The sequence below is a fragment of the Hemicordylus capensis genome, chromosome 3 (genome assembly GCF_027244095.1).
Source record: "Hemicordylus capensis ecotype Gifberg chromosome 3, rHemCap1.1.pri, whole genome shotgun sequence".
Lineage (NCBI taxonomy): Eukaryota > Metazoa > Chordata > Lepidosauria > Squamata > Cordylidae > Hemicordylus > Hemicordylus capensis.
This window is the reverse complement of record NC_069659.1, coordinates 99,995,234-100,008,243: the sequence shown is the minus strand read 5'-3', so window position 1 is coordinate 100,008,243 and position 13,010 is coordinate 99,995,234. Positions and strand designations below refer to the sequence as shown.

At 45.1% G+C, this 13,010-nt stretch overlaps 1 protein-coding gene across 27 annotated transcripts in view; it reads right to left on the bottom strand.

Moving 5' to 3' along the window:
* The window catches only part of CASK (calcium/calmodulin dependent serine protein kinase), a 402,451-nt gene that overhangs the window by 143,053 nt on the left and 246,388 nt on the right, over positions 1-13,010 (bottom strand). For 21 of the 27 annotated variants that reach the window (XM_053305461.1, XM_053305465.1, XM_053305452.1 and 18 more), the window contains one exon: positions 1,210-1,227. The exons of the other annotated variants lie outside the window; for them this stretch is intronic. In XM_053305461.1, coding sequence (XP_053161436.1) covers positions 1,210-1,227 — 18 coding nt within the window. The remainder of the gene's footprint in view (positions 1-1,209; positions 1,228-13,010) is intronic. 27 annotated transcript variants of the gene reach the window in all.

Sequence of the window (13,010 nt, the reverse complement as noted above, 5' to 3'; positions counted from 1 at the left end):
CAACACAGCCTGTTTCTGCTAGTTTCCAAAGCAGTTTTCAAGGGTTCACAGTGTGATCACAAAGGAGCAAATGGCAGTTTGAACTGAAAGAATTACAGCGCCCTTAAGAAGTGGAGCCAGTGACCAGTATTTCTGCAACCAGCAATGCCTGTCACAATCATAACTTTACTCAAAATTACGATGACCTCTCTGTACCTATAGCATAAAATTAATCAGCCTGGCAATATATTCAACTGTAACTACGTGTATAGCAATTTTATACGAGCAGTGCATGTACAGAGGTGTTTTCTGTATCTGACCATGTTGTCCTCTTCACCCATTAATACTATACAATCTCTCCATCTGGGCTGACTTTAGTGGACGTTGGAGTTGGAAAATTAAGATATTATGGTTCATAGTAATATTTATAGATATTGATTTATTGAGACATAGTTCCCCAAACCTTTGGATTAGGGCAGGATAGAAAAACTTACAAAGCCAACTAAAGTATATACAAAAATCACAAAATGTGATTTTGTAATCATCTGAAAATAATTTTCAGTTGTACATGTGTACAACATACATGAATATACACATTCACACACATATTCTATGAAAATTGTCATGAATTCATACATTCAAAGTAATTCTTAAATCATTTCTGCAATCTTACAACTGGTATTTAGTATTCAAAGCAAAAACCGAAAGTTTCTCATTTAAATCCTTCCGTTAACTAAGCTACACTTAAAAGGTTGTTATTTTAAAATATATTAGTATAGTATACCCCATATCCCCATCTAGCCCTCTTTCTGGGCACTACAAGTTATTCACGATGGAGATCTTAAGTAACTTGAGGCAGGGGGATATGGGAGAGTAAGATATCCATAAGATCTCTTACTCCACATAACATCCTAGTATACTCTTTTCATGTGCTCTGTGGAGAGGATTCTTCCACATGCAGCTGCTACACCCTTACTTGGGAATGGAACATACCCACAATCTTAATACTGCCTCAAAATTAGCTTTCAAATATTTTTTCTGGAATTGACTATATTTATCTGCTATAGTGTCTATATTGAGAACATAGCTTTATTCTTTAAAAAAAAATACATAGGCAGTATTAAAACTGGAATATCTAAACTGAAGAGGGGAAAAAGCAGATATTTAAACATGCAAAGCAAAACACAGTGGCAGAGTGCAAGCTTTAGAGGAAAACAAAGGGATACCTACTTTCTGCAGCTAGAAGTCCTAGCAGGAAGGCAGCATTTGAACAAACAACAAACAGCATGAAGATTTTGAAATAAGCAATAGTAAAAGCTGCAACTTGGCACACTAGCTTAGTCATAAATAACAAAACAAATGCTTTTTTATTATATAGATTAGAAATATATGTAGGTCAAATTAAGTATAAAAATAAACTTTGGGATTAGGCTTTGTAGTACATTTTCATTGTGTTCTGTATTTGACATCGTGCCAGGGCATTAATTTCTGAAATTACACAAATACAACACTTCTGCTACCAGCTATGCCAAGAGGGAGTGACGAAGCACAAATGTGTATGATATAGTATATGAAAAATCTGATAGCATGAACATAGTATAGCATCATAGCATTATACATCTTCAGCAAAATTAAATTATTTTTCCAAGCAATGCAATCACACTTCCAAAGGATTAGTCTGATTAAATGATGAGAAATAGTTTTACAAGTTTTGTAGCTACAGTGGCAATAACAGTAGCACTGTAGCTTATAAAACTGATCTTAAAATTGCTCAGATATGAAAACATGCTAAATAAATAATTATTGTATATTCATTATGAGGCAGAATACTACATTGGGCCTATTCAGACATAACATGGCTTCATGTGATGCCTCATATTCAAGCCTCCGGAGCACACATTCCTCTTCTTTAATCATGAGAGTTGAAAGAATTCTATTTCTAATTTGAGTTAAGAATAAGCAAATAAAATTCTTCTCTCACGTCCGGGTAAGGTGGGGTGAGAAGCATGTACTCCTGAGGCTCAGAGACATCATACCAAGCCAGGATTTAATTCTGACTCTGTCTTATGTCTGAACCGATCCATGCAGGATGATGTAAATAAAACACATTTTTTGTATAAGGCATCCAAAAGATTGATCAAATGAGACTTATTTGCTCCTTGATCTTAATTTCAAAAATATTTTCCCCCATTTCTCAACTTTTTGTGATACTTGCCAGTTAAGGCAATTACAAATTGAGAAACAAAATTAAGATAAGTACACTCTACCTGCAGCTTACAACCTGAGAAAGAATAAGGTAGGAAAGGGGAAAAGGAAGAACGGGAAGAGGAGACATGCCATACAAAGCTAGATTTCAGTTAGAAAAAGCACAGTAAAAGAGATGTACATTGAGATCTGTCTTAGATCTAGAGGTAGAGATGTATTGAATGGATATCTGTAACTGAATGAAATCATGAATTGAATGGATATCTAAGTGAGAATCTGGATGACAGGAAATAAAGTGGCAGGACACTTCTGGAAAAATGGCAAGATTGTGTCCTGGTTAGAGATTCAAGTAGGTGTGGGGTGGGTGTCTGAAAATAGCCTGGAGTATACACTGGCACACATCTCTCTTCCCACAATAAAATGGCTAGTGGAGTCATGGGAAATTTATGGGAGAATTATGGACAAGTTTACAACTTCAAAATAAATAAAAGTGGAGAAGGGAAATATTTGAATAATTTCAGCAGAAGAGTCATAATAATTTGTGGTATTTTTGAATATTAGTTGTATTAGCTATGTCTTCTAGTCCTATAGAGTCCTATAGATTTTCTTATATGCAATTTTATAGCTTTTCCTATACTTGTAGTGCTATAGATTTTCTTGTATGGTATTAGGGATGTGCAATTTGATTTGTGTGTGAATCAGTTCACATTGAATTGGGGACGATTTGTGGATTTGCCTGTGAATTGAATCAGCCCTTAAATGAAGGGGCTGATTTAAGGCTGAATCGAATCACCCCCGATTCACCATGAATTATTCACACAATTCGCATCACAGTCACAATTTTGTCTTTGTTTTTTTTAGATTGCTGGTTTGCTGTGTGTGCAGCACAGTGCTATAGATAGTGCTGTGTGTGGCACACAGATCGTATGTAGACTACTCCCAAGCCTACACCCCCTTAGAAGTGCTCCTTCTCCCCCCACCATCAGGTTTAGGGCTTACATTTTTTAAAAATCCCCAAGATGCCCGGGAGGGTGCGAAGCAAAGCCAGGAGCAGAGTGGCAGGCAGAGGGAAGGGAGATGCTGGTCGTGGTGAGTGACAGCAAGAGGGGCCTACTTCCCCAGTTATCCCTACCACTGATGTGGTTCACAAGTTTTCCTATCCGGCTGAGATAGTAGTAATGGGGAGGTCCTCCCCTGTCAAGAAAGCAGCTCTTCCTGTGGCAGAGGAAGATGTGGTGTTGTTGGCTGCTAGCCCAGCCAAATTGCTCTCTCCATCCTCCCCAATCCCTGTTGGTGGTGTGACCCCCCCACCCCCATCTGAGACTGAGGAGGAGCAGGAGAAAGTCATTCCATCTGTTCCTGGACTTTCTTAGTCCTGGACAGAGGAGGCCTCCAGAAGGAACCAATAGCCCCAGTACTACCAGCACCAAAATGGTCCCAGTCCAAATCATCATGTGGGAACCCTTTGACCTCTGCCATGGTGATTCACACCATGCTGTTTGCATCAGCTGTAGCATACAGGCCAGCAGGGGTAAGGACCCCAAGCATCTTATGACGATGGGGGTACTGCAGCACCTGTGATGGCATCACTCGGGGGTCCCTGCTCCTGCTGGAAGCAATAAGCCTATTGCTACATATCCTCAGGTAGTGGCAAGGCTCCTGCTCCTGCTCCCAAGCAGAAGTTGCCTGCATAGTGGGTGCAGTTGGTGGGCAATCAGTCTGGTTGCCCAGAGCCTCATCTCATCACCCAGACCATTGGGGAGACGATCACTTTGGGCGACCAGTCATTCCAGGTGGTGCAGAATGCTGGCTGCTCCGACTGCGTGCCCCTAATGACAAGAGCCCCCACTCCACCCCACATTTAGCAAGTGGATGGTGCCCCCCTGTACTGGGCATGCAGGGAGGCCATGTCAGGTCTGCTGTGCACAGCAGCACCTGACAACAGTATGCACTTCACTGCAGATCTGTGGAACAGTCCCAGTGGGAGGCACACTATTTCCGGTCTCTCACAGAACACTGGTAAGTGCACAATAATGAGAGAAAATCTGCTGGTGGTGGCATGGCCAGCCCCTCCCGTGCAGCACACAGGTGGGCTGCACTGCATGTGGAGATGCCGGACACTGAGCACATAGAAGCTGAGCTGTCAGTGGTCATAAGAACATAAGAACAGCCATGCTGGATCAGGCCCAAGGCTCATCTAATCCAGCATCCAGTTTCACATAGTGGCCCACTAGATGCCGCTGGAAGCCACAGGCAGGAGTTGAGGGCATGCCCTCTCTCCTGCTGTTACTCCCCTGCAACTGGTACTCAGAGGCATCCTGCCTTTGAGGCTGGAGATGGCCCACAGCCCTCTGACTAGTAGCCGTTGATAAACCTCTCCTCCATGAAGTTATCCAAACCCTTCTTAAAGTTATCCAGGTCGTTGGCTGTCACCACATCTTGTGGCAGAGAATTCAACAAGTTGATTATGCATTGTGTGAAAAAGTACTTCCGTTTGTTGGTCTTAGATTTTCCAGCAATCAATTTCATGGGATGAGCCTTGGTTCTAGAAATTTCTCTCTCTCCACTTTCTCCACACCACGCATGATTTTATAGACCTCTATCATGTCTCCCCACAGTCATCTTTTCTCTAAACTAAAAAGCCCCAAATGTTGTAGTCTTTCCTCATAAGAAAGGTGCTCTAGGCCCCTGATCATCTTGGTTGCCCTCTTCTGAACCTTTTCCAGTTCTACAATGTCCTTTTTTAGATGTGGTGACCAGAACTGTACACAGTACTCCAAGTGGAGTCGCACCATAGTTTTGTATAAGGGCATTATAATACCAGCAGTTTTATTTTCAATCTCCTTCCTAATGATCCCTAGCATGGAATTGGCCTTTTTCACAGCTGCCGCACACTGAGTCAACACTTTCAACGAGCTGTCCACCATGACCCCAAGATCCCTCTCCTGGTCAGTCACTGACAGCTCAGATACCATCAGCGTATACTTGAAGTTGGGGTTTTTTTGTCCCAATGTGCATCACCTTACACTTGCCAACACTGACCCGCATTTGCCACTTTGTCACCCACTCACCCAGTTTGGAGAGATACTTTTGGAGCTTCTCACAATCTGTTTTGGATTTCACTACACAAAAGAGTTTGGTATCAACTGCAGATTTGGCCACCTCACTGCTTACCCCTGCTTCTAGATCATTTGTGAATAAATTAAAAAGCACCCGTCCCAGTACAGATCCCTGGGGGACCTCCACTTCTTACTTCCCTCCATTGTGAAAACTCTCCATTTATACCTATTCTCTGTTTCCTGTCTTTCAACCAGTTAGCAATCCACACGTGTACTTGTCCCCTTATCCCATGACTGCTAAGTGTCCTCAGGAGTCTTTGATGAGGAACTTTGTCAAAAGCTTTTTGGAAGTCCAGATATACAATGTCAACTGGATCACCTTGATCCACACACTTGTTGACACTCAAAGAACTCCAAAAGGTTGGTGAGGCAAGATTTGGTCATGAATCATCAGGTGGACAAATGGCTGTCTGGTCAGACAAACCTTCACTAACGCTTCATGGTCACTGACAATGCCACCAACATAATAAAGGCAGCCGAGCAGGGCAGTTTTTGTCTATCTGTTGTGCGGCTCACACTTGAAACCTTTTCATGAGGGAGGCTCTTGGCCCTTCTGGGGCTGTGGACTGGTGAGACATCCCCACTGCAGACACTGGGTGCCATCCTGCTGTTGCACCCACTGCAACATCACTGGCAGCTTGTGCCACCCTGGCCAACCCCAAACCCATATGTGTCACAGTCTGCTCATTAGTGTTACTGACGCACGCAGACACACAAGCATGCCACTGCCATGGCCGATGAGGTATGGACTGGTGCCATGACCCATGTGTCCAGCTGTCAGCTGGTGCCCAGTACCAATCTGAGGCCATGGTGTGACATCCATTCACACGCAGGCAGGCATGCACACTTACACTAGAGAATTAAAGAAAGACATCTTCTCATGGTAAGAGATGAGCTCCATATCTGGCCATGAGATCAACTTGTGCTTCACTCGTTGCTCTGCAGTCTGCAATCTGCAATCCAAGGTGTACTCACTCAGTCAAAATGTGGCTGAAGATGTTGTTCTAGTTGAGCTTATTGCTAAGCCTTGCTGGCTGCTAAGGGTGCTGCTGTGGCAGCTGTATTGAGGAGTCAATTGTGTGTAAGCAAGGAACTTGTGATCATACTGAAGCACAGGAACTGTGGCTAGCAGTGGATTCTGGGTCAATGATTCTTTCTTTTCTGGCCATCTTTGGACTGTGTGTTTGGCAAAATGTGTTCTGTGTTGGGAGGAATTGTCTGTGCTCGGTCTGTAGTGTTATTTTTCAAGGCAGGGTTGCAAAATGTGTGCGGTCCGCTTGTTTCGCCCATAGGGAACAATAGGGAATTCAAATCACCCCATTCAACACAGACAAGCATGCACACCACCACCACCATGGCCAGTGATGAAATATGGACTGGTGCCCCTGACCCATGTGTCAGGCTGTCAGCCAGGGCACAGCACCAATCTGAGACCATGGATTGCCCACCTGCCTTCCTTGAGTTCTGGTTTGGTCTGTGAGATTGTGTTTTGGTGAGAAATGGACAGTGGCAGCTCAGTGCTCTCTATCTCTGTATAATATTTTCTTGGTGATTTCTGTGAGATGAGATCTATGACTGGCCTTGAGAGTAACGTGTTTCACTCACTGCTCTGGTCTGCTCTGAAATCTGCATTGCAAGGTGTACTCAATCAAAATGTGGCTGAAGATGTTGCTGTAGCTGAGCTTATGGGCTGCTAAGGGTGTTGCTGTGCTGTGGCAGCTGCTACAAGTGAGGATGGAGTCACAATTGTGTGTGTGAGAGGTTTGCATACCTGTAACCATGGTTCTTGGAGTGGTCTTCTTTGCATTCACCCTGGGTATGCGCCTGCGCAGAGCCACGGACTCAGAATATTCAGAGCTTGTACTTAAAAGGAAAAAATAGCGCAAAACGATCCCCCTTATTGGGTAAACTACCCTCCTTACCGCAGTCTAGGAGACTGCCCAAAAAACAAAACAAAAACAAGCTGCTGCGGGGAGGCTGGGAAGGAAGTGTGAATGCACAGAAGATCACTCGAAGAACCATAGTTACAGGTAAGCAACCTGTTCTTATTCATGGTCTCTGTCACACTTGGGATAGTAGCAAGCAAGGCTTACCTGGCTGGAGGAAGCAGCCCTAATTGTAGACTGTATAAAGAATTTCAGAGCCAAATGAAGCCTGTGCCAGAGACTTGACACTGAGGGCATAGTGTCTAAAAAAGAAGAAACCTGTGACCAAGTTGCTGCCTTGCAGATGTCTTCTAGAGAAACTCTGCTCCAAAAGAGTGTAGAAGCTGCGACTGCCCTGGTTGAATGGGCTTGCAAAGGGCACGGCATGGGCTTTTTGGGCAGGTGGGAAACAAGGGTGATGGCTTCTTTTATGCAGACTGCAATTCTTTCAGCTGAGACCAGTAGACTCTTCGTGGGACCAGTATAACTAACGAATAATAAACAGTTTTGTCATAACTGTTTAGTCCTCTCCAGGTAAAAGGCTAAAGCTCTCCTTACATCCAGGGAGTGATGCAACTTGTCTTTGTCTGTTGCAGGGTTTGGATAAAACACTGGCAAACATGTGTCTTGGGAAAGGTGGAAATTGGAGATGACCTTAGGAAGAATACTGATGCCTAGACACAGTACCACTCTATCCCTATGAAATATATCTATCCCTATGAAATATATCTATCCCTATGAAATATGGGACCGGGTCTCACAATCCGTGAGACCTGGTTTGGGGCGGTGAGCGGGAAGAGCGGGCTAAGCCCGCTCTCCCTGCTTAAAAGCGGGGAGGGAGCCCTGGGCAGCCAGATAGTCCACCCACATGATTGCTGGCTCAGAGATGGAGCCAGCAGGGGCTGGGGAGCTTGGGTGCTGCATGGCCCCCGGAAGCCCCAGTAAGCCCTGCGCAAGCACGCAGGGCATACTGGGGAGACCCCCGGAGCTGTGAGGCGGCTTTTCGCCTCCCCTCGAGGGGTCTACTCGTGAGTAAGCACGGCATGAAGCCACGCTGCGGCTACTCATGATTACAAAAACCAGGTTTGCGGAGCGCTCGCTCCGCAAACCTGGTTTTAGGGCAGGGGTTCTTGAGCGGGTTACCCGCTCCAGAACCACCAAGCTCGCAGCCGAGCCCGGTGGTTCTGACGATCGGGAAAAATCGGGCTAGGCTTTCCTAGCCCGATTTTCCCCAATCGTGGGAATAGCCCCATAGATGTGACTATTAAATAGTCACATTTTAGAGCTTTTATTTAACTAATCCATCTTGCCGAGGTGATTGCAAAAAGGAAGGCTGTTTGGGTGGTAAGTAACTTAAGATTGTATGAAGCCATAGGTTCAAAGGGGTGCTTCATTAAAGAGGACAGAACCAATTGCAAATCCCAGGATGGGAACAATTTTGGAGCTATTGGAAAAACATTAACCAAACCTTTAAAAATCTTTTTAACTGTCAGGTCACAAAACAACCCTGTTTCTGTATGCTTTGTTGTAATAACTGCCAAATGAACAGAGATTGAAGAATGAGCAAGACCAGTGTTCAAGTTTAACAGGTAGTCTAGCACTATCGGTATGGATGTGACTCCTTTGCTGAAGGCAAAGGAGTACGTTACAAATTGCTTCTGCTTCAGGGTGTAAATCTTCTGGGTGGAAGGCTTCTTAGAGGCAGTAAGAATTCTTTTCATATACTCACTGAGTTCACTGACCCTTCTATTTTCCAGATTGTCAAGCAGAGAGAATCCAGATCAGGGTGTAGTTTTGTTCCCTGGTCCTGCATGAGAAGATGAGGTGGCAGAGGAAGATCTAGGTAAGTCCGCCTAGTTAGATGTAGAAGGGCAGTGAACCAGGGCTGTCGTGGCCACCAAGGGCTGACCAGCAGGACTCTTCACTGTCTTGTTTTATCTTCTGGGTTACCCTTGGGATCAGCAGAATCAGTGGGAAGGCGTAGAGCAGCTGATGACTTCAACTCCTTAGGAGAGCATCGCCTAGCAACTTGGGGTCTTTGCCTGCACTGCTGCAGAACTGGGCTCACATTATGTTGAACTGAGTTGGAAATAAGTTCAATGCAGGTGTGCCCCATCTGTGAAAAACTTCCTGCAGCAGTTGTGGGTCTAGTGACTATTCATGCGACAGACAATCCTGTCTGCTGAGGGTATCCGCTAGGGTGTTCTTTCCACCTCCCCCCGTCATGTGAACTGCAATTGGCCAAATGTTCTTTTGAATGCACCAGGTCCACATCTGGAGAGCTAGACCTGACAGATGTTGAGAGCCTATCCCTCCTTGTCTGTTGATGTAGATCTGTGCAGTTGTGTTTTCTGTTAAGATCAGTACTGGGGATCCCAGTATCCAATGATGGGGAGATCTCAATGCTCGAAAAAATGGCATCAGCTCCAAATACTTTATGTGCCTATGTTGTTCCACATGAGACCATCTTCCTGCCACAGTCAGGTTCTTGAAATGTGCCCCCTAACCCTTTGTGGATGTGTTTGTGGTTACAGACAGGGTTAAAAATGGTCATTGAAAAGGGACCCCTTTTGTCAGGTTGGCACGACCTCCCCAGAGGACAGATGCATGTATCCTTGTGGGAACATAAGCCTCCTGGTCATTGAAAAGGGACCCCTTCTGTCAGGTTGGCACGACCTCCCCAGAGGACAGATGCATGTATCCTTGTGGGAACATAAGCCTCCTGCTGTGATGCTGGCAATGAGGCTTGAAATGGCACAGGAACCATGCCTGAAGTGGCTTCATGTCGTATCAAGCTGGGGGAAACACTGCCGTTGTGGAGGCCATCAGACCCAATAAGAAGTGGACGAAGAGCGCTGTATACACCTTTCTTTGCCAGAAATTGCCTGTTGCTTCTTGAATGGCTAGGATGCAGTGTTTCATGAGAAATGTTTTCTCTTGGTGGCAGTCTAAGAGTGTGACCAGGAATTCTATGGACTAGGTCAGCATTAACTATGTTTTTTTGTGGCTTATGTATAGGCCTAGCAAATTCAGTAGGCAGAGTGTGTTCTTTATGTGACGACAGGCTGGGGTGACCAATAGCCACTCGTCTAGCTACAGGAAGACTGATATACCCTGCAGCTGCGCAGCCACCACCGCCATACATTTTGTAAAAAATGTATGGAAGTGTCTTTTGTCTGAAGCCAAACAAAAAGGCATATCAGTAGGATTGGCTGGCTACGTATCAGAACCTTTTTGTAGTGGGAAACAATAGAGGTGAAAATACATGTTCTGGAGGTCTATAAATGCAAAGCAAACCATACATTTGCAAAAATGTACGGCAGTATCTTTTGGCTGAAACCAAACCAAAAGGCATATTGGTAGGATTGGCTGGCTATGTGGAATCTCAAGAACTGTTTGTGGTGGGAAATAATAGAGAGATGAAAATATATGTCCTGGAGATCTATAAATGCAAAGCAAATCCCTCCTGAGAGGAAACGATGATAGATGCAATCGTCACCATTCAAAACCTCTTGCAGCGAATGAAGCGGTTCACTCCTCTCAGGTCCAGGATTGGTCGCAGGCCACCACCTGGATTCAGGACAGTTGAAAAGATGCTGTCCTGGGCTGTTTGAGGGACCGTCTCTATTCCCCTTTCTTGTTGAGGGATCTTATTTCCTCCAAGAGGTGTGGGGATGGTTGCGTAGTTCTTATGCCAGAATCTGGGGGCAAGGTCTAAAATTCTATTTTGTAGCCATTCTGAATTATCATTATAACCTACGCATCTGAGGGAATGGCTGCCCATGCGTGCTATTATTGATCCAATTTGGAGGTGGGAGGTGGTTTCATTGTCTCTTTGTGCAATGCTCTCATTGTCTCTGTGCAGTAGGGCTTAGGTTTAGCTGAAGCATTGGGCTTTGATGCTGAGGAAGGTAGTGGCTTCTGCTGGTGGTACCAATACTGATGCTGATGAAAGGAATTGCCTGAATAATATGATGAGGGTGATTGTCTAGATTAATGTTGTTTAGGTTAGAACCTACTCCTGTTATTGGAGACAGAAGTGGAGAAGAAGAAACCCACAGACGGGGCTATGGTTTGAAGATTTTGTACCCTTTCGAGAGTGTCATATGTTTCCCCCCAAAACAGGGCCTCTGCATCAAAGGGCAGGTCCTCTATGTGTGCCCTAGCCTCCTGAATTGATGATGATGAGCGCAACCATATGTGCATTCTCGTGATACAGCTGTGGCCATAAAACATGATCCACAGTCCACTGTGTGGTGAGCAGAATATAGTTGCAGTTTTGCTATTTGGAAATCCTCCTGCAGAAGGGTTTGTGCTGCCAGCTTCTGTTTTCAGTAGACTCCCCAGGAGGGGTGCCAATTTTTCTAGAATGAAGTGTTGGTATCTGGCCCTTATGAGCTACCCTTATGAGGAGACTCGCTGCGGAACAGGTCCATTTTCCTATTGCATGTAACTTTGTGCCTTCTCTATCTGCAGGTGCTGATGAAGATCAATGGTGGGAATTGGATTGTGCAGTCTCAACCACCACCGAATTAGGTATGGGATGTTTAGTGTGGCACTGCAACTCATTTTGCAGTACCTTATACAGGCTCTCAAGTTCCGCTGAAGTTGGCAGTATGGAGGCTGGCTTCTCCCAAGCTGCCTTCACTACCTGAGAGAAAGTAGGAACTAGAGACAAAGATATCACACACTGAGGGCCAGACTGGATTAGTCCAAAATTGGGTCCTCTAAGAGAGCCCAATTTGTATTTCGAGCCCCAAGGAGAAAGCCATGAGGAGATGCTCAGTGTACAGCTTGAATTCATTTGATGGGGCCTCATCCAAATGGTCTTCTATGCCTCCATCTCCTGAGCTGTGTTCCCTAGTTGGTTCCCTGGGTGTTTCTGGGTCTGATAGAATGTCAGGAGAATCATTTACCCCTGCTAACTGGGCAAAGAGGCACCTTTTACCATGGTGATTCTCTTTATTTAGCAGGGGGAGAGTAACTGGCCCTATCCACCCCCAGCACAGTACTTCCAGTGACTGTTGCTGGTGTGTGTCCTATGTTTCTTTTTAGAATGTGAGCCCTTTGGGGACAGGGAGCCATCTTATTTGTTTTATTTCTCTTTGTAAACCGCCCTGAGCCATTTTTGGAAGGGCGGTATAGAAATTGAATTAATAATAATAATAATAATAATAATAATAATAATAATAATTTACATTTCCTTCTTGAAGATTCTCAGGTTGGCCAGTGCCTGATGCACCAGCTGGGTAGGTGCTGGTGGGTCCAGAGGAGGAGAAGTCACTGTGAATATGGTCTGCGTGGGCTTTCTGTTTTATGTGGCGGTCTCTTCGGGGATCTCAAGGGAGATCTGGACTTAAGTGACCAGGAACTGCAGCAATGGTGGTGACAGCCCTGCTTGTTTCTATGGGCATGATATGATGGGTTACAGCATGGAACAGGAGTATAAAATTCAAAATAGAAGTCTCTATAGTGCAAACATGGCCCATAATAGTCATCACAGTCCCATGGCCCCTGAGGGGAGTGTGATCTGTGCACATTGGGGGAGAGATATCTGTGCCTTCCCCAGTGCCAGTAGTAGCACACATACATGTGCTACAGTGACCCAGGTGACTCTGGAGTTCTGCTGCCAGCACTTGACTCTGACTCCTCGTGCTGGGACTCAGGATCCAAGAAGGTCTGAAAGGTTGTTCACTCGCCTTTGAGACAGAGCCAATGGAGCACTCTGGGGAAGGCTATTGTGGGTTATGTTCAGGGGAGTGCATGACAGGGATGGTTCAAT